This window comes from Geotrypetes seraphini, chromosome 8 (assembly GCF_902459505.1).
Source record: "Geotrypetes seraphini chromosome 8, aGeoSer1.1, whole genome shotgun sequence".
Taxonomy (NCBI): Eukaryota; Metazoa; Chordata; class Amphibia; order Gymnophiona; family Dermophiidae; genus Geotrypetes; species Geotrypetes seraphini.
The window spans coordinates 97,124,582-97,146,672 of NC_047091.1; the positions used below are offsets into that span (position 1 = coordinate 97,124,582).

General features: G+C 45.5%; 1 protein-coding gene across 1 annotated transcript in view; it reads right to left on the reverse strand.

Annotated features, from left to right (window-relative positions):
• HAUS8 (HAUS augmin like complex subunit 8) overlaps window positions 1-22,091 on the reverse strand; it is a 71,070-nt gene that overhangs the window by 34,670 nt on the left and 14,309 nt on the right. Inside the window, exons 5-6 of the mRNA XM_033957200.1 lie at window positions 16,950-17,066; window positions 3,962-4,038 (exon numbers count right to left, since the gene is read on the reverse strand). Coding sequence (XP_033813091.1) covers window positions 3,962-4,038; window positions 16,950-17,066 — 194 coding nt within the window. The remainder of the gene's footprint in view (window positions 1-3,961; window positions 4,039-16,949; window positions 17,067-22,091) is intronic.

Consider the following 22,091-nt stretch of genomic DNA (forward strand, 5'->3'; position numbering starts at 1 on the left):
ATGGGAAAGGCATTGTAACTATCTGATTTAAACTAAACTTTAAGCTAGAGCCCGGCACGGTTTACAGGAACTTTAATATAAGGAAGGAAAAACATAATAAAAATTAGTAATTGTAAAGAGGGCAGTGAGATTTACATTTTTGAGAATAGCCAAGTTTTCAGATGCTTTCGGAATAATTGGAAGGAGCCCAGATTCCGCAGCAGGGCAGGAAGGTTATTCCAAAGCTCTGTGATTAACAAGTAGTTATTTATTTTTCTGCTTTCTGAACCTCTCTCCTCTACCTGTCATGAACTTATTAGAGAGCTGTTCTGGGTGTAACAACATCTGGGAAGGAATAAAGACATAAGCAACTATGTTTTGTTTTTTTACTTTGATGCAGCCCTTCAGGACAGCTGGATCCTATATCCTGAACAAACCTCTAACACATCAAGACAAAAAAGCCGGAAAGAATTGTGTTATATAGAAGTTCCACAATTGGTTAGGATTAAAAAAGCTGAGAAGTCCATAGAGTTCAACTATCTCCTGACTGGCTGGCAGCTTCATTAGCAACAGCATTGACGGAAGCTCTATGGGGCTCATAAATCAAAACTTAACACGTCTAAAAACCCACCCCCAAGTCAGCAGTTGGACGACCTAAAAGGCAGGTCGTCTAACTGCCAATAATCAAACCGATTTTCTGGACGTGTCACGGGACTTTTTAGGCCTCTGAATCCCGCTGTGCGCCCAGAGCTAAAAGGGGCATATCTGGAGGAGTGGTCATGGGAGTATGTGGGCAGGATGCAGGCAGACCTAGACTTAGTCATCCTGCAGCGATAAATCGAATGTTTTACTAGACATCCTGAAACTTAAACCCTGCGAGTTAGACGATGTAAAAACAGGTATAAGTGCCAAAAAGGTATCCAAATTGACCAAATAACCACTGCAGAGACAAAGTAAAGACCCACACTCACTCCCCCAGTATTCACTGACCCCCCCTCGCACACCCACAAAGAAAGATCGGAATAAAAAAGAATTACATACCTGCTTCCAGAACATCAGCACCTGGTATAGGAAAGCCTAGTAGAGCTGCACAAAAGTGTCTTAAATAGCCTGGGAGGTGGGCTAGTGAACCGTGCCTACCCCAAAATCTACTCTACTGCCATATATGTTTTTTTGGCTAGAGACCTTTTCTCCCTTAAGGTGAGAGTTTTTGCTCTCTGGTTTAGTTTCCAGACTAGACCTATATTATGTATACAAACTCTTTGGTGAAGCCTTTTGACTTTGAGTTATATCTTTAATACAAAATGGACCTCAAAATCTTAATCTTAAGATTGTATTTGTGCTAGACTGACCACCTGATACTAATTAAGACCACTGTATTTAATTGTGTTACTACTGGTGTTGTAGTCAGGTGGGCATAGTGGGTTTTGGGTGGCTCAACTTAACCTAAAAGGGAGTTCTGTTGAAATGTTTATCTGCACCTTTTATGAAGTTCACAGTAGAGAGCTGCACGGGAACGGGGACGACGGGAATCCCGCGGGACCCGCGGGCATCCCGCGGGTTCCCCCTTTGGGTCACGGGGATCCCGTGGGGACGCCCCTAGGGTCGCGGGGATCCCGTGGGGACGCCCCTAGGGTCGCGGGGTTCCTGCGGGGCTGGATGTACTCAGTCGCGCGGCTCTTCTCTCTACCTTCTCTGCTTGCAGCACAGAGCCGAACGGAAGTCTTCCCGACGTCAGCGCTGACGTCGGAGGGGAGGGAGGGCTTAAAGCTTAAAGCCCTCCCTCCCTCCGACGTCAGCGCTGACGTCGGGAAGACTTCCGTTCGGCTCTGTGCTGCAGGCAGTGCAGGTAAGGATGAGAGTAGCCTCGCGGTTCGAGTGGCTATCAAGGGACGGGGCGGTCCGCCCCGCCACACCCCGCCCCGGTTGCAGCACAGCCGGCCAGGTCCCCTTACTTTTGTGGCACTTCCCCGACCGACCGACAACAGCCCGGTCCGACAATCCTCCCTGCCCTGTAGCCGCGAATCTAAATTATCTTCTTACAGCAGCTGTAATAAGGTAATTTAGATTCGCAGTTAAGGGCAGGGAGGTTTGTCGGACCGGGGCTGTTGTCAGTCGGTCGGGGAAGTGCCACAAAAGTAAGGGGACATGGCCGGCTGTGCTGCACCCGGGGCGGTAGAGAAGGAGGGGGGGAGAAGGACGCTGAAAGCACTTGAAGACAGAGGAGGGAGAAGGACGCTGAAAGCACATGGGGGAATACAAAGGGGTGGAGAAGGATGCTGAAAGGCCATGGGAAGGGCTCTGAAAGCACTTGTGGAAGACAGAGGGGGGAGAAGGATGCTGAAAGCACATGGGGAAGACAAAGGGGTGGAGAAGGACGCTGAAAGGACATGGGGAAGACGGGGGGGGGGGGTGGAGAAGGACGCTGAAAGGCCATGGGGAAGACAGAGAGGGAGAAGGATGCTGAAAGGACATGGGGAAGCAGAGGGGGGAGAAGGACACTGAAAGCACATGTGGAAGACAGAGGGGGGAGAAGGACGCTGACAGGACATGGGGAAGATGGGGGGGAGAAGGACGCTGAAAGGAAATGGGGAAGAGAGAGTAGGGAGAAGACACTGGCAGGGAAGAAGACAGATGCCAGACTATGGGGGGAGCGGAGAGAAGAAGATGGGTGCCAGACCAATTTGGAAGGGGGAAGAAAGGGAGAGGCACAGTAACAGAGCAAATGGAAGATGCAGAAGGAAGAGAGACAGTGGATGGAAGGAATTGAATGAGAACATGAGGAAAGCAGAAACCAGGCAACAAAGGTAGGAAAAGAATTATATTTCTTTTTTTTTATTTTGCTTCAGGATAAAGTAGTATATTAGTTGTGTTGATAAAAATTTATAAACATTAGAGGCTCTGGTAGAAACCCATTTGCAAAGTATGTATTCTTCCCAATTAATATTTTCAAATTAATAAAGTCTTTTTGCTTATTTGTAAATGGTTTCTACCAGAGCCTTTAATTCAGTAGCATAATTAAATGAAATAACTATTTCTGAAGTTTATATGGACGGGCGGGGACGGAGGGGATTCCTCGCGGGGACGGGTGGGGATGGAGGGGATTCCTCACGGGGACGGGTGGGGACGGAGGGATTCCTCACGGGGACGGGTGGGATTCCTCACGGGGACGGGTGGGACTTTGGCGGGGACGGGTGGGATTTCTGTCCCCGTGCAACTCTCTAGTTCACAGCAGTGCCCTATAAGGTGCCCCACTGCTGTTACTATGTCTGGGTGGCCAGTCCATTATAAGATTGGCCCCTCCCATTTAAAAATGGTCTGTTCTGGGCTTTGGGACTTGGATGAAATTTTGGTCAAATATGTGGTATAGTCTGAAAGAATAGCCTGGATGCTCAGAAAGGTGATTTTGAAAAAAAAAATTAAAAAAAAAATTTCTAGATGTATTTTTCAAAAATTGGCATTTTCCCACTGCCAACTTTGGGCCTCTAACACCATACACCCAAATCAGATTTAGACGTATGTTTTGATTATGCCCCTCTGTGGGTTTTTTTTTCTTCCCATGTTTAAAAAATAAAATTTGCATTAGTTAAAAGCCTAAACAACCACAATTTCTACAGCTGTAAAGCTTGACAAACTGGAAGAATACAAGTGTAATAATGCAAACAATACTTTTGGGAATAAGATATCCAGTAACATACAACTTCTTAATTTATATCCCGCAATTTTCGACAAGGAATCATTGCAGCTTACAGCAAGATGAGTTACATTTGTGATATAGTTTTATTGATAGCAAGTTTAATATTGCCAGGTTATAATGAAAGCAAGGGCACATTTTCTATAGCTGAACAGCTAGGGTTTCACTGGTTTAATTTACCAATAGCACTGAGCATGTGCAGTTGAGGCACACTAAAGAAGCAAGATTAACGCAGTGAACAAAATCTACTTAGTTATATATGTGTGTTCCATATTTACAAAGACTTACCAGAAGAAGCTCCTTTTTTGGTGTTCTTTGCTCAGCTTTGACCAAAGGTTTTGGCGCGTTCTTGTGAAAGGTTCTCTCTAACAAGCAAAGGGGGTTGGGGGTGGGGAAGAAAAGCAAATCTTAGCCATGTGGCACCTGGCCAGACCTTTCTCTCTTGTCTCATCTGACCTTACTACAAATCCTTCACACATCCACTGACTACAGAGATCATTCAAAAAGTCTACCTATTATTATTTCTAAAACATCTAGCTGGAATTAAGGGCTTGCTATACATAAAGGTATTAGTTAAGAGTTGGGTTTGTTTGTTTTTTTTCAAATATTTTTTATTTTCCAAAAAATAACCAACATTACATTTCAAGCAAATACATCATAAATACAAACATAAGAAATCCCAAATTCCCAATGATTCCCCTTCTCCTTTGGTGACCCCTCAAATCAAAAACAAACAAAGCTCCCCAGTAGTAGCACAAAAAAAGAAAAGTCATAATGCAAATCCAAATTGAACAAGTCAAAGTAAAAAAAAAAAAAAAAAAAAAAAAAAAGAAAATTATCCAGTGCAAAATCATAAAGATATTGAGGGCGAGGTCTCTCTCCATTGTAGATAAATGTCCCAAATCTTCTGAAAAACATGTAATCTGCCACGTCTCAAGGCTGAAAGTTTCATCATTAAGCAAATAGTCAAGTTTTCGTAACAAAAGAAATCGGGGAAGGTGCATAGTTTTTTTTCCAATGTGCTGTGAACATATGACAGGCCAATATGTTTTTATGTTTAGAAATATGTGGAGGCTTCAGATGCAATAGACATTTAGGATTTAGTTAAGAGATTTTTAAAAATCATGAATAGTTCAAAGTGTGGCATGACCTATGTGAAGCCTCCTGTAATTTTGTGTGAGTTACAGATTTTATGGTGTTAATGTTAAAAAGCAAAGCGGAGCCACAGTTAACTAGAACTAATTTCAAAAATGGTCATCAGCAAAATAGGAATTAGTAGGGATCAAAAAACTCAAGAAGTTTATGGGTAAGCATATGGAGGTCCTGGGGTAGCCTAAAGCCAGGTAACATTCTAAAGCAGTGTTTTTCAACTTTTTTACACCTATGGACCGGCAGAAATAAAATAATTATTCTGTGGACCGGCATCGGTCTGTGGACCGGCATCGGTCTGTGGACCGGCGGTTGAAGAACACTGGGCTAAGTTGTGGGCCAGACCCCGCCCATCTCTACCCAATCTCCACCCCAGACCCCACCCCCATAATAGTACTAATTGCACCTTGCACGCCCCGTGCCTCATCTGGAAGCCTTCCCTCTGAAGTTGCAACATCAGAGAGAAGGCTTCCGGTTCAGGCGCAGGACGCCCGTAGGAGCCACTGCCCATGGCTTTGTGCACGGAATTAGTTAGGAAGAGGGAGCTGGCTCAAAGATAACGCTGCATCGATCATACCGTGGACCGGCGGTTGAAGAACACTGTTTTGGGCCTGGTGCACGTATTGGCCCTGTGGACCAGCAGGAAATTTCTGTGGACTGGCACTGGTCCATGGACCGGTGGTTGAATAACACTGTTCTAAAGAGTAAGGAGCAATATATATGCCAAGATCCCTCGTGGGACCCCACCTGCTCATCTAACTATCGCCCTGTCTCCGTTTTTCCATTCCTTTCTAAGATACTCGAGTGTGTTGTTCTCCGCTTCCTTGACTTCCTTTCATGTCGACAGATTTTTGATCCTCTACAATCAGATTTTTGCCCCAACACTCGAGAGACTGCCTTCACCAAAGTCTGCAGTGACCTGTTCAGATCTAAGGGACTTTAGTCGATCCTCATCCTTCTCAACCCGTCTGCTGCCTTTGATACTGTTAATCACAGCTTACTCCTTGACATACTGTCCTCACTTTGATTCCATGAAACTGTCCTCTCCTGGTTTGCTTCCTACCTCTCCCATTGCACCTTTAGTGTATGTGTTGGTGGGTCCTCTTCTGCTGCTATCAGCTAGCGGTTGGCGTATCCCAGGGTTTGGTCTTAGGACCTCTTTTCTCTCTCTACACCTCTTTCCTCGGTGCCCCAATCTCCCCCCTGGCTTCCAGTATCATCTATATGCTGATGACTCCCAGATCTACCTTGCTACACCTGAAATTTCACCTAAAGTCAAAGAAAGTCTCTGCCCGTTTGGCTAAAATTGCTGCCTGGATGTCCTGCCATCATCTGAAACTAAACATGTCCAAGGCTGAGCTGCTCCTCTTTCCTCCTAAATCCTCTGCTCCTCTCCCTCTGTCTCTGCAAATCGACTTTGTAGTAGTCTGATTCCTACCTCTCATTTTCTACACACATCCAACAAACTGCTAAGGCCTGTTGCTTCTCTCTCTACAGCACCACTAAAATTCACATCTTCCTCTGAGGATATTACCCATATTATTGTCCACACACTCTTAGCCTGAAGCTTAGATTACTGCAATCTACTTCTAATTAGTCTTTTGCAGTGCCACCCCTCACTCCTGCAATCTGTGCAAAACTCTGCTGCACGACTCATCTACCAACCTCACTACATCCATGTCACCCCTCTCCTTAAATCACTTCATTGAACTATATGTGAAGGCGGATAGGGAGCCAAGTTTCTACTCTGACCTACAAGTGTGTTCATTCTGCTGTCCCTCAATACCTTTTTGATATAGCCTTCAATCTATAAACCTACTCCCCACTGTCCACCAACCTAGCCAGCAGATTAACCATTCCCCTTAACTGTATCTATGACATTGTGTTTGTTTAGATCAGTGTATCAAACTGTGTGCCTTCTGAGATTTCAGGTAGAGAATGACAAGTGACTGTTACCTGTAGATAGCCGTGGGTAACCTGCGGAACAGAGGTGGGGGAAGACTGGTTGTCGCAGATACGGGGGCAAGGCTATTCACCGCCCCTTAAAGTATCTGCTGTATTGCTTCCTTTCCCGCCCCTCCCGGTCAACAACCCTCCCCATAATCACACATCCAGCAGCCCCATCTCGCATCCATGAGCAGCCCCACCCCCCTTGCGAGACCAGCAGGTCCCCTCCCCCTCCCTAATGTGGGCCCATCAGCCCCCCCCCACTTGCTCCCTCCCGATTGCAAGCAGCAAAAAAACAAACAAACCCGAGCTGTTTTGGCCCCTTTGTGGCTGCTGGGACAGACCCATCAGCTTCTTTGAAGCTTCTTGCAGGCAGGGCTGCTCCGACCAGAACCTTCTTGCTACCGAGTCCCTTTTTCCAATGTAACTTTCCGGCCAGAAGTTACATCCGAAGGAGAGACTTGGCAGCAAGAAGGTTTTGGTCGGAGCAGCCCTGCCTGCAAGAAGCTTCAAAGAAGCTGATAGGCCCACCCCAGGAGCCGAAGGGGCCACACAGGCAGGGCCAGCATTAGGGACGGGCAGATAGGGCAGTTGCCCTGGGCCCCAGAGCTCCAGGGGGCCCCATGGTCTGGGCTTATCTCTCCCTCGTTGGGTCAACTCCCTTCCTGCCCCTCACCTTCATGGGCAATTTTCATATTTCTCTTTCTGAGGTGTCCGGACACATTAACCGTTCTCACAAGTCCTGCACGACTGCCCCAAAACTTCTCCTCCGACACGAGCAACCAAGTGGAAACAGGAAGGTGCATCACAGGAGAAGCTTTGGAGCAGTCATGCGAAACTTGAGAACAGTTGTGGCGTCCAGACACCTCAGAAAGAGAATGCTCCAAAAAGCGCCTGTGAAGGTGAAGGGAAGGGGGGGAGAGAGAGCCTATACTGGATGGAAGGAGGCGATAAAGAAAAAAGGGCAAATGCTGGATTGGGGGAAGTGGATAGAGTTAGTGAGATACTGGAAGGGGTGAGAGAAAGAGGTGGCAAGCTATATGTAGACACAATGAAAGGGAAATTGAGGACTGGAAAGTAAGAAATTAGACAAGAGGTAGAAAACAAATTTAAAAGGAAGAGCAGAAAACAAAAGGAAGGGAGAGGAGAGATACCAGAGCATTGGGGGAGGGAGAAGAGAGCAGATACCAGATCTGAAGGGAGGAAAGCAGGAGAGAGATGCTAAAAACCACCTGGGGGAGGGAGTGAGAGATGGAAGTGGGAAGGCAGAGATGCAGACCATTGGGGGAGCAGGGAGAGATGGAAGGGAGAAACAGACAGTTTCTGGTAGAAGCATAAAAATAGAGCAGAGAGAATGAAGACAGTGGATGGAAGGAAGAGAATGATGAGAAGATGAGGAAAGCAGAAACCAGACAAAGGTAGACAAAAAATCTATTTCTTTAGGATAAAGTTGTTTTGTAGCTGCGTTTATAAACGTTTATAAACAAAGCCCTGCCTCTAGTTCAGCAACCAGAACTCTGATTTATAAAATGACAATTGTACAGATAGTTTCTTTTTATACTTTAATAAATAAGTTCAGTATAAAACTATTTGAGGCTTGTGGGGATGGGGCCAAATTTTTTCCCCCATGTCATTTCAGGTGTGCCACGAGACATGCCAGCTGACTGCCTACATGCGAGAGGCTCATCCTGTAGGCAATCAGCCAGTGCCAGTGTCTCTCTTCCTCCCCGTGTGTCTTCCCTTCTGTCATACCTCCCACTGGTGGCTCAGGGTCCATCTAGAAGGCCTTTGTGCATACGGACATTTGCGCGACATCATTGTGTCAACATCTGCATACTTCTGGATGCCTCAAGCCGCGGCCAGTATATCTAGTGTGCTGTGGCTTGACCAAGTTTGAGAGACACTGGTTTAGATTGAGCTTCTTTGAGCGGGGACTATCTTCTTCATGACTCTGTATAGCGCTGCGTATGTCTGGTAGCACTATAGTAAAAGTAGTAATTTTCACAGCATAGATGAAAGAGCCCAGTGGGTTTAGCTCTAGAAAAATTCTCTTGTTCATTTGGAAATCATATTCATGTTATTCTAACAGAGTAATGTGTTTCCAGGAATGTTTAAATACTGTTCTATTTATAATTTTGCAGAAAAATTGAAAAATTAGGTTTATTACCTGGATATTACCAGGAAGAAATGGGCCTGACATCAAATTGAGACTGTACCTGGACAAACAGAAGCAAAAGACAAAGAGCTGGAAGTGGAACTAAGGCAGGAATGCAAGAACGGAAACGTCATGGTAATGGGGGGACTTCAACTACCCTGGGATAAACTGGAATATCGGAAACGTCATAGTAATGGGGGACTTCAACTACCCTGGGATAAACTGGAATATCGGAAACTCAAACAACACAAGGGAAATGGAATTCCTAGAGGCTGTGCGGGACTGCTTCATGGAACAGCTCGTCAAGGAACCAACGAGAGGGAATGCGACTCTAGACCTACTACTCAATGGGCTGGGGGGACCTGCAAAGGAAGTGGAAGTAATAGGACCACTAGGAAACAGCGATCACAACATGTTCTAGTACAAACTAGAAGTAGGAACATTAAAAGGGAAGAAAACCACAGCAACAACACTCAACTTCAAGAAGGGGAACTACGATGCTATGAAAGCAATGGTAAGAAACTCAGGAAAGGCTCGGGAAAAGCAAAGATCGTGGAGCAAGCTTGGTCCCTGTTCAAGGACACGCTACAGGAAGCACAGAACCTGTACGTCCCCAGATTTAGAAAAGGGTGCAAAAAGAATCGAACAAAAGACCCGGTGTGGATAAGCAATGCAGTGAGGGCAGTGATACAGGAAAAGAAACTATCGTTCCGGAAGTGGAACAAGGCCAAAACCGAAGAAAACAGGAAGGAGCACAGGGAACACCAAAAAGAATGTCACCGAGTGGTCAAGAAAGCAAAAAGAGAATACAAAGAGACTGGCCTAGGAAACACAAAATTTCAAATCTTTCTTTAGATATATTAAAGGGAAGCAACCGGCGAGGGAAGCAGTGGGACCGTTAGATGATGGAGACATAAAAGGAGCGATAAAGGGGGGAAAAGGAGGTGGCTGACAGATTTAAACATGTTCTTCTCGGTCAGTCTTCACAAGCGAGGACACATCCAATATACTGGAATCTGAAGAAATCTTTAACGGAGACCCAGAGGAAAGGCTTTCGACATTAGAAGTAAGCCTCAAAGATGTACTCTGGCAGATAAGACAGATTGAAAACAGACAAGTCCCCAGGCCCAGACGGGATCCACCCAAGGGTATTAAAGGAACTGAAAACCGAAATAGCAGAAATACTCCAAAGAGTTTACAACCTGTCCTTGGCAACAGGGGTGATCCCGGAAGATTGGAAAATAGCAAATGTCACACCTATCTTCAAAAAGGGATCGAGAGGAGATCCAGGAAACTACAGACCGGTGAGTTTGACTTCAGTGCCAGGCAAGATGGTAGAAGCAATGATAAGACAGTATCTGTGAGCATATAGAAAGAAATGGGCTAATGAAAGTGAGCCAACATGGCTTCTGCAAAGGAAGTTCATTTGGCATGATCTTACTATACTTCTTTGAAGGGATAAACAGCCAGATGGACAAAGGGGACCCTATTGATATATATCTTGACTTTCAAAAAGCCTTTGACAAGGTACCTCATGAGCGGCTACTTAAGAAACTGGAACCACGGGGTGAAAGGGGACGTACATAGATGGGTTAAACACTGGTTGGCAGGCAGAAAGCAGAGGGTTGCAGTGAAGGGCCACTACTCAGGCTGGAGAAGGGTAACGAGCGGTGTCCCACAGGGATCTGTGCTCGGGCCACTGCTATTCAATGTGTTTATAAATGACCTGGAAGTGGGGACAAAGTGCGAAGTTATAAAGTTTGCAGATGACACTAAACTCTGTAGCAGGGTTAAAACTATAGGGGAATGTGAAGAACTGCAAAGAGACCTGACAACATTGAAGGAGTGGGCGAATAAATGGCAGATGAACTTCAATATAGAGAAATGCAAGGTCATGCATATAGGGAAAAAGAACCCGATGTTCATCTACAAAATGGGGGGGGGGTTGGCTCTGGGGGAAGTAACCTCGAAAAGGACTTGGGAGTGTTGGTGGATACAACAATGAAACCAACGGCGCAATGCGCGGCAGCCTCAAGTTTCAAGTTTATTAAAATATTTGTTATACCGCTTATTCAAATTTCTAGGCGGTGTACAGCAATAAAAAATAGGAGTTTTTAAAACAAAACGTTTGGTATTAAAATATTAAAAACAAGACAGTGTTAATCTAATAGACGTTGACAAAGAGCACTTACGTTGACTACACACAGATGGGAAAGAGGGAAGAACTACAATGTTTTAAGTAAAAAGAACATAAAGGGTAAAAACGAGAGGTGGGTACTATCAAGAAGGGTATTACAACAAGAACAAAATAAGTCATCCTGCCGTTGTATCGGGCAATGGTGTGCCCGCACCTGGAGTACTGTATCCAGTATTGGTCACTGTACCTTAAGAAGGATATGGCAATACTTGAGAGGGTCCAGAGGAGAGCGACACGAATGATTAAGGGCATGGAAAACCTTTCATACATTGAAAGGCTGGAGAGACTGGGGCTCTTCTCCCTAGAAAAGCGGAGACTCAGAGGAGACATGATAGAGACCTACAAGATTATGAAGGGCATAGAGAGAGTAAAGAGGGACAGATTCTTCAAACACTCAAAATATAAAAGAACAAGAGGGCATTCAGAAAAGTTGAAAGGGGACAGATTCAAAATGAATGCTAGGAAGTTTTTCTTTACCCAGCGTGTGGTGGACACCTGGAATGCGTTTCCAGAGGGTGTAATAGGGCAGAGTACGGTACTGGGGTTCAAGAAAGGATTAGACAATTTCCTGCTGGAAAAAGGGGTAGAGGGGTATAGATAAAGGACTACTGCACAGGTCCTGGACCTGTTGGGCTGCTGCGTGAGCGGACTGCTGGGCATGATGGACCTCAGGTCTGACCCAGTGGAGGCATTGCTTATGTTCTTATAATCTTCTGTTAATCTTCTCAGGAGTCCTAATGTTAGGTGATTAATCTATTCCTAAGAACCAGGTTTTGCAGAAGTGTGATACTATCAACTTTCAGCACCTCCCACATTGCCAGTGAAGTGTAGTGCCTCCTTCAGTTACGTCCCAAAGCAATCGAGTTCCACTGGAATAGAACACAAAGAAGTAGGGGTCTGGGGAACTTCCCCCTCAGACATCATACAATTCTGTTCTGAACAATGAACAGGAATTCCAAACATAGCAGCAATAAGAGAACCAACCTGTTGTGTGCAACAAGCACTAAAATCAAAAGAAGCCAGAGGCTGAGCAATACAGGATTTCTTTACGCGTGGAGGGGCATAATCAAAAGAAACGTCTAAGTCCCTTTTAGCCTAAGTCCCTAGATGCAGAAAGTAGGCAGCAGGGACCTACCTTTACGTTCAGCAATGTAATTGCCCAAACTGCCACAACATCTATCCTTATCACATATTCCCAACCAAAATATCACCCCCCAAGTCCCAAACGCCCAAAACAAGACCTTTTAGGCAAAGGAGGGGACCAGTCCTTTGCTTAAAAGTAGGATTCTCTAACCAGCGTCTTATCAAAAACGCTGGTTACAGAATCCTGGAACAGTTGTCCCCTCCCCCCAGCAACTATCACAACAGGAGAGATGCTTAATCTCTCCTGATGAAGAACACTCCACCTCCAAACACCTGCACGATCATCGGCAGGAGAGAACCCAAGCCCTTCTTCCAGACACCCCAAACCCACTGACCATGCACCCAACCCCCCGAACCTCCCCCCCCCACACCCTTGGACCCTCCTAACCCCCCAACCCTCTCTAACCTTAAGATGGACGGGCAGGTTGTTCCTCTATCCGTCTGTCCCGTCTTCCTCTGAATGGTGGGCCTGCCCCTTCCTGGTGCATTGTGGGATGCACAGGGGAGGGGCCTAGGGCCCCGCCCATCTGGATCCTTACAAATGCATTTACAGTCTTGAGCTCCAAGATGGGCCTCCAGTCCTCTCTACCTTTCTTGGGCACAATGAAGTATCTGGAATATCTTCCCGAGCCCGATTCATAGTCAGGGACAGGTTTTATGGCTCAAATATGTAAGAGCCTTTGAAACGTGGCTTGGAACTTGGCCTCTGAGGAACAAATCCACAGGACAATAAAACTTGACCTTGTGATCCACTCAGATGTCCAGCACCCACTAGTCTGAGGACATTTTCTTCCACTCCCTCCAAAACACCAACAGCCTCCCTCCAACATGTGGTAGCACGGCTGCCAACGAGCATCATTGGGACTTTTTGGAGGGTAGGTTGACGCGAGACCTTGAGGGCTGCTGGCGTCTGGAGTTGCTAAATCACTGCCTTTAACCTTGGAAGGATCTCTGGGTAGAGGAACTCAGATTGTACTAGCGAGAATGGCTGGAGGGACAAAAGTACCTCTACTCCCTCCTGTGGTTGGTACGGCCTGTTCTCTGGCAGTCTTAGGGTAATGATTGTCACATTGGCCCATAAGATCATCTAGGCCCTTACCAAAAAGCATCTGCCCCTAAAAGGGCAGTCTGCTTAAGGTTACCTTAGATACTGAGTCACCTTCCCACTGCTGAATCCAGAGCAACCTGCAAGCAGAGACTACATATGTCGATACCTGCCATGTAATCCACCCTTCCTAGAACATGTTGGGGGTAGACATCCTCCTCCACAGAGGGCTCCTGTCTCAATCTGGTGTGGCAGGCCCAAGCAGCAAAAGAAGCTGTTGTCACAGCTTTGATTCCCAGAGCTAGAGCTTCAAACTGTTTCTTCAAAACTATATCCACCTTGTGATCTTGTGCATCTTTCAAGATCATTCCTCCCTCTCTCAGGAGAGCTGTGTGTTTGAAGACATGAGTCACTGCAGAGTCCACCTTCTGGAACTTGGGTGCCATGGGATAGAACCTAGACATGGCTTTAGCAATTCTTAAGGACTCTTCAACGGTTTCCCACTACTCTAACTAGGGTAGTAATGTCCAGATGCACTGGAAAACAGGTCTGAGCATTTGAACTGTTCATGACTGTACATTGGGAAATCAGCTTCAACTCCTTAACAGTACTGTCTCTGAGTCCTGAGATAAAAGTGGCATGAGTCTGACCTCTAATCCTGCCAGTCTGGCTCTGACTGGTCACTGGAGCTGGGGGATGGCTTATTTGAGAAACAATCACTTGAAGCGAAGATGCTCCCTGGACTAATGGTGATGCACATGTATGCTATGTCATCTGCCCTGGAATTAACAAACTGATGGACAGAGAAGACCCCATAGACATAATATACCTTGATTTCCAAAAAGCCTTTGACAAGGTGCCTCACGAGCATCTACTCTGGAAATTGAAGAACCATGGGGTGGACGGAGACATACATAGATGGATCAGAAACTGGTTGGCAGGTAGGAAATAGAGGGTAGGGGTGAAGGGCCACTATTCAGATTGGAGGAGGGTAACAAGTGGTGTTCCGCAGGGCTCGGTACTCGGGCCGCTGCTATTTAATATATTCATAAATGATCTAGAAACAGGGACGAAGTGCGAGATAATAAAATTTGCGGACGACAAACTATTTAGTGGAGCTCGGATCAAAGAAGACTGCGAAGAATTGCAAAGGGACTTGAACAAACTAGGGGAATGGGTGATGAGATGGCAGATAAAATTCAACGTTGAGAAATGTAAAATATTGCATGTGGGAAGCAGAAACCCGAGGTACAACTATACAATGGTAGGGATGTTATTAAATGAGAGTACCCAAGAAAGGGACTTGGGGGTAATGGTGGACATGACAATGAAGCCGACGGCACAGTGCGCAGCAGCCGCTAAGAGAGCGAATAGAATGCTAGGTATAATCAAGAAGGGTATTACAACCAGGACAAAAGATGTTATCCTGCCACTATATCGGGCGATGGTGCGCCTGCATCTGGAATACTGCGTCCAATATTGGTCGCCGTACCTTAAGAAAGACATGGCGTTACTCGAGAGGGTTCAGAGGAGAGCGACACGTCTGATAAAAGGGATGGAAAACCTTTCATATGCTGGGAGATTGGAGAAACTGGGTCTCTTTTCCCTGGAGAAGAGGAGACTTAGAGGGGATATGATAGAGACTTACAAGATCATGAAGGGCATAGAAGAGTAGAGAGGGACAGATTCTTCAAACTTTCGAAAAATAAAAGAACAAGAGGGCATTCGGAAAAGTTGAAAGGGGACAGATTCAAAACAAATGCTAGGAAGTTCTTCTTTACCCAATGTGTGGTGGACACCTGGAATGCACTTCCAGAGCACGTAATAGGGAAGAGTATGGTACTGGGGTTTAAGAAAGGATTGGACAATTTCCTGCTGGAAAAGGGGATAGAAGGGTATTAATAGAGGATTACTGCACAGGTCCTGGACCTGTTGGGCCGCCGCATGAGCGGACTGCTGGGCACGATGGACCTCAGGTCTGACACAGCAGAGGCATTGCTTATGTTCTTATCCACAGGAACTAATGGGGCTATACTTACAGTTCTGTGAAAGTGCCTACCCGTCAGCTTTCTCTGCAGCTGGAGAGATAGAAAGGATCTTCTGCCTCAGAAACTTCCAATAATGACTCCAAATTGGGAAATCTTCAGACTGCCAGTTGGACCGACCCCATCCAAAACCTCTACCCTCATGGAATCTCTAAGCGCAATGAGGGCGTGCAAATTATGCAGCCGGCTCCCCGATACCCCAAGGGGTTCTTATTCTGGGTGCCCACAGCCTGTGCTCAAGCCACTGAAAAATTCGGAAGGCAAGCTGGCTCCCAGGGGAACTGACCCCAAACCAGCACACAGCAGGCTAGCGCCACAGGTCCACCCAAGGGTTTGCCCAGTGAGCTGCAGTCCGTCTCCGAGAAACCTGCTTCTTTTCCGAGGCAGAGAATCCCCGAATATGGGGTCTCAGGGCAGCAAAGCCTCAGAAAAAACAAAGCTTAAAGCTGAAAATAAGAAAAACCTAAGTAAAACAGGTCAGACACACCTCTGAATGCACAGTTTGTTTGCAAAAGGAAAAACTGAAAGAGGCACTACATGCCACTGGCAATGTGGGAGGTGCTGAAAGTGGTTAAGTATCACACTTCTGCCAAACCTGGTTTGCAGGAATGAATCGAATCACCTAACATACGGACTCCTGAGTAGATAAGTGCCAAAATTATGACAGTTACATGCTTTGGTACAATAAGTAAAATATGTCTCAGTGTAGAAGCAATTTCTCTGGTGTTTGGTGAATATGACCACTGAGTAATAATGACTAATCCTTTGTACAATTCAGATTGTTACCTAGCACCCGCATCTCTACCACATATATGCTATATACACACAGCAATGTATACTGTATATAGGAGACACCCAGATCATGCCATAAAGCTTGCTCATTTTGGTGAACTTTTACTTGTGGCCCCAGCACATTTAACATACAAGAGATTCCTGACATTTCTGCACCAAACAGTGCAAAGAGTCAGACCTGTGTTAAAAAAAACAAACAAACCTCCAACAAAAACAAAAACCCACATGCCAATCCAATCTTTAGTTTTATATATCGATTTTTCCCTCAAAAAGGGCTCGACTCGGTTAACAAGATTTCCCTGATCAAGTGGAGAGAGAAAAATAGTCTCCACTCTAACCATTACTGCTCAAGTGTAAAGTTTTGCAGAAAGATATACATTAAAAATTTAGCTAAGCTTAAACACTAATGAGTTTTTCATGCTCTCCCCCTCCCCTCATTAACTTAGTGAACAGCTTCAAAAGTGCTAAAATGTAACAGCAAACCTTGTGCAAAGTTTTACAAATGGAGAAAGCTGTTTTAACCCACAAAATCACATTTTTGAAGCTGTCTGCAGCTTCATACATTGGTCTTAGAGAGTGATCTGTACACGTCAAAACCCTGGGTTACAGGTATACATCTGTCTTTCTTGTTAAAGGCCTAATTTACCAAGATGTTTTGTTTTTGTCTATAGGAAAAGGTTAGTAAACTGAGTCCTAAATCAGCAGCCATTTTGAAGTCTTTATGCAATTATATGCACACACACTTGGTGTGAGGGCCCACAGAAGAAAAACAGTGCAATCGCCTTTAAAACAAAAGTTCCTACCATTAATAACAGCTGACAGATCCAGGTCTGGTCTCACCAATTTATCCCCTTCCATCAGGGTGGACTGCAAATCATCTTTGCTGAGCGCAGCACCATCCAAAGCATTTGACATAACTCCTGTGTAATAAAGAAGGTACTGCAGCATTAAAAAAAAAAAAACCCAACCATGATAAATTCAGAGAACAGCAAGTTATTTCCCTGTATAGAGGTTGTTCATGTGTATGTATTGGAGCTTAAATCAACTATCATGTAAGCCATGAGGTACCACAAACAAGCTGAATATAAGCCAACAGACATTTAAAACAAATGATTAAAAATAAGAGTCAGAGACCACTTGATAGACGCCTAACTGAGCAGTGGCTCTCTGCCTGAGCTCCGCTGTTCCTCAGCTTTCTCAACTGCTTTCTAGCTCAGTGCTGTTGGCTGGCCGTGCTTGAACGATCGCCCCCGATTAGGCGGCTATATCCAACTGCAGATTTGGGCATTTTGCGTGCATCAGAGCAGGGCTATGCCCTCGATAAACTAAAACAAACCACGCCGTCTCCTAAGATGTCAGCACCGGGTACTCCCGTGCAAACAATGGTGGTGCTACATGAGGAGACCCTGCGAGAACTGACCAAGCATCTCTCTACGCTAATTGAGGACAAATTTGCCAAGTTCCAGGCATCAGTAGATGAAATTAATGATGGCATGGAGTGGCAGGGGGTGCCCAACTGGAAGGCAGAGTCTCCGTACAGAAGATCATGCTGTACAATCTAGCGCATGTCTTCAAACCCTGGAAGCGCGTTGCACATCTCTGGTTGCTCGCCTGGAAGATCAAGAGAACTGGGGGCGCAGAAACAATCTGCGAATCATCAGTCTCTCCGAGCAGGTGAAGGATACAGACCAGTGGCCCTTTGTGGAAAAGTGGTTGCCGCGACAAGTGGGCCTGGATCTTGCTGGTGCACCTGCATTGGTGGAGCGGGTGCACTGAACAGGGCCCCTAAAACTGGGCGACTCCAGGTAATTGCATGGTTTTTAAATGCGGCACTGAAAGACAAAATTTTGGTGCTCCATTGTAAGACTGGGGCTCTAGAATGAGGGATCCAAGCTACTACTGTTCCAAGACTACTCACCTGCTATAGCCGCCAGCAGAGAGGCCCTTGCTCCCTATTGTTCTGAATTTCGCAATCAGGGCCTCCGCTTTGAAGTTTTGTATCCTGCACATGTGCAAGTACACATTGACGCTGGCCCACATCTATGCGACATGCTGGACCAACTTAAAAGGTATATAGATGAGCTACGGGGCGCACCAGCGCCATGAGGCCGACTCCTACCGAGACTTGTTGCCTTGCTTTTTGCCTTCAGGTCTCTGCATGATGCCTCTTTTCTGGCCAATGTGGGGCTCTTTGATGACTTTTCTTAGAGTGGAGCCCGAGGCCTGTTGGTTTTCTCAGTTGCAGCGAATGCCCTGGTAGCGACACCAGACTCTTCCAGCCTGCAGGGTGTTGGGGCTCTATCCTGGGACTGTTGGCTCCTGGTTTGTACCGGGGGCCTGCACGCTGGACATACTGGCCCTCCGACCTACCGGGCCAGCCCTGGGCTGGGTGACCAGATCTGTTCTGCTGCTTATTCTCTTCTTGTACTCGTTGAGCGTAAATGGCTGTACTCTAAGTGTTTGGCATGGACATAACTATGTTCTTTGTTTCCACACTGTTGGAGTTGGGGGTAGCCAGGCTATACTGGTGATGTTATCTGGTTGCTGGTGGGTTGGCTGTTTGGGGAGGTGGGGGGATGGCTGGGGAGGAGGGGTCAGGAGATTGGGCGGTACGGGTGCTGGGCAGATGAGTGTATGGTATTGAGTCCGGTGTGTTACAAGCTTTAGAGACATGCACTAAAACAGGGCAAATATAAATTTTTGCAATGCCCCTGTCCAGTTATTCCAGTCATATACTTTGTGCCTAAAATACACAAATCATTGGTGGATCTTCCTGGTCGACCTATAGTGGCAGGTACTGGATCAATTTTAGAACTACTATTGGAATTTTTAGATCTTCAATTAAAGGACTAAGTACCACAAATTGTCTCTTATGTTAAGGATACAGGTACTATGATCAAATTATTGGACACATTTCAAAATATTCCAGATCACACCATTTTAGTATCTTTTGACATCACTACATTGTGTACTAATACCCCGCAGGAGGTGGCGATAGATATTATTAAGCAACATATTCAACAAATGGAATTATCTTCCCAACGTGTAGAATTTTTGGTTAACATTGCCCAAATAGCTCTGAATAAGAGCTATTTCCAATTTGATCAATCGTATTTTTAACATATCAGAGGTACTGCTATGGGAGCAAAGATGGCACCCACAGAAGCATGTTTGTATGTTGTTGCATTTGAATAGCAATATCTATACCCTTCTGTACATTTTACAAAGTTGTTAATATGGAAAAAATACATCGACGATGTGTTTGCAGTTTGGCTTGGCACTGAAACAGAGTTGTCCACTTTTGTGATATGGCTAAATAAGGACGACACAAATTTGAAGTTTACAGTCATTACCCTATCTAGACATCAACATCTCCCTGAGTAATGGTAGGTTTAATACTACCATTTTTAGAAAATCCACAGATCAGAATAATCTTAAGATATGAGAGTCACCACCCCAGATACATATGTAACAATATCCCTACGGGGCAATTCTTAAGGTTATGACGTCTATTCTACTCAATTTTGAATTTGTGGATAAAGCTGAAGAGATGAAGGAGCGATTTAAAGAAAGGTGATACCCTGATGCAATCATTAAAAAGGCATATAAGAGAGCACTGCATTCTCAATGAGATGTTTTATTAGCCCCAAATAATAAAACTAATGAGGCATCTACAGTGTGTCATTCCATATTCTTAACACGCATTTAAAATAAAGCAGATTATTAATTCACGCTGGGCCATTCTACAATACCATGCTATATTCGAAAATCCACCACGGTTTGCATACTCACGCAGACGCAACTTAAAACACCTAAGTAAAGCTCAATTCTGTTCTAAGATTAGTCCATCTATTGGGCCCGTGGGCAGACGTCAATCGGTTCGTAATGTACGAAAGGTTCTCTTTGCACTTGCTCACTGTCATTCTCACCAGATACCGGCTTTGTTTGTCAGTTTAGATGCTTCCAAGGCATTTGATAGTGTCCATTGGTCATTCTTGTTTCGTACTCTGGAACAAGTTGGGTTGGGAGGATTTTATCTTAACGCAATACGCTCTTCTACTCTAACCCGAGGGCTTTGCTTCCAGTCAATGGGATCCGTACGGACTCTTTCCCCATCCTTCGTGGTACCCGGCAGGGGTGCCCCCTTTCCCCCTTGCTATTCCTCCTTTCTTTAGAATCCTTGCTTTGTACTCTTGGTTTGCAGAGGTACAGGGTCTCCATATTGATGGGGTGGAGTTAAAAACCTTGGCATTTGTGGATGACATGTTTTTGATCCTAACTAGGCCCGAAGATTCTTTACCAACGGCGTTGGACCTCATTTCTGAATTTGGATTTTATTCTGGTTTGTCTCTTAATTTGGATAAGTCATTTGCCTTGCCGTTCCCCCCTGAGTTATGTGACAACTGGAGGGGTGTCTTTCCTCTTCGTTGGGCTGACTCCACTTTGAAATATTTGGGGGGGTTTTATTCCTCAGGATTTATCTAATTTGTATCACTTGAACGTGGCACCCTTGTTTCAGGCCCTTCAGAATAAACTGCAGTTATGGGGATCATTCCCCTTTTAGGTAGGGTACATCTTTATAATATGCTCATTGTCCCCTGTTGGCTCTACGTCTTTCAGGTCCTTCCTCTTATCCGACTTCGAGATGAGCGTCTCACTCGTTTGGTTCAGAGTTTTCTTTGGGCTGGAAAGCGGCCTCGCCTGCCTTACAAATGGGCGGCAGCCCCGAGGTATAAGGGTGGATTGGGTTTGTTGAACCTTCGCTACCTGACTATTGGATGTGGCATGCGCCACATTAATATCTTTTCCGGGGTACTTCAGCGTTCACTAATACCTCTTTGGAACTTTCCTGTTTTCGTTCTACTCACTTTAGTGCATATCTTCATTCTGTTCCTTCTCTTTTGCCTGAGCCTCTCTCTATGAAGGTGCTTCACCGTCCCTTGCGGAAGGTTTGGCGCTGGGTTTGTAAATTTCACACTCTTTCTGCTTCCATAACTCCCTTCCTGCCTATTAGCTTTAATAGTTCCTTCCTACCTGGGATTGATGGCTTGAATTTTGCTCGGTGAGAAATAAGGGGCATTTATTATGTGTTTCAATTGGTTGGTGATGATGGCAAGCCGAAGCCTTTTGCACAGCTGCGGGACGAGTTTGATCTCCCACCCACTGATTATTTTGCTTACATGTAAATTCAACATTACATTTCTTCTTTATCTTCTCATTTTTTGCAAGCCTCGTGCCACGAGATGCTGTCTACGACTTACCATTGGCTCCCAACTTCCTGTTCCCCTTAAATTTCATCATCGCCATTTGAAAGATGAGTCCCCCTTGTTTAATCATGCTAAATTGCGGGATGCTTGGGCCTGTGACCTTGCAGTTGCGTTGCCTGATGATGTGCTTTTGCAGGCTATCTGTAGGCTGCCTGCCTTCCGAAAATACCACCTTTTGGGAGCAACATTATAAGTTGGTCTTCCGTTTGTACATTTCTCCTAAGAGGGCTTTTTTATCCAGACTGCGCGAGACTGCTGCCTGTCCTCGTCGCCAGGGACACACATTTTGGACTTTCCCTATGGTACAAGAATTTTGGAATACTATTTTTGCGTTTGTGGAGCGCATTTGGACAATTACCATTCAACACTCCCCTTTGTTCTTGTTTGGAGCTGTCCCTCACTACTTCCCTCGAAGGGGGGCTGCAGCTTTTCTTAAGTGGACTGTTCTCATTGCCCTGAAAAATATTGAGACTGATGCTCCGGATTACTCCCTTTGGCGCTGTCGGACGATTACTCTCCTGATGTGGGAACGGAGGGATGTTACGGACCTTTCTTCTCTCTCAGGTCGCATCTTTCAGCGCACTTGGGAACCATTTTGGACAACCATGACTTCTCTGGCTCGCAGCCGTTTGCTTAACTGTTGAATCTTGTTTCCTGTCCCACCTTGTTATATTTGGT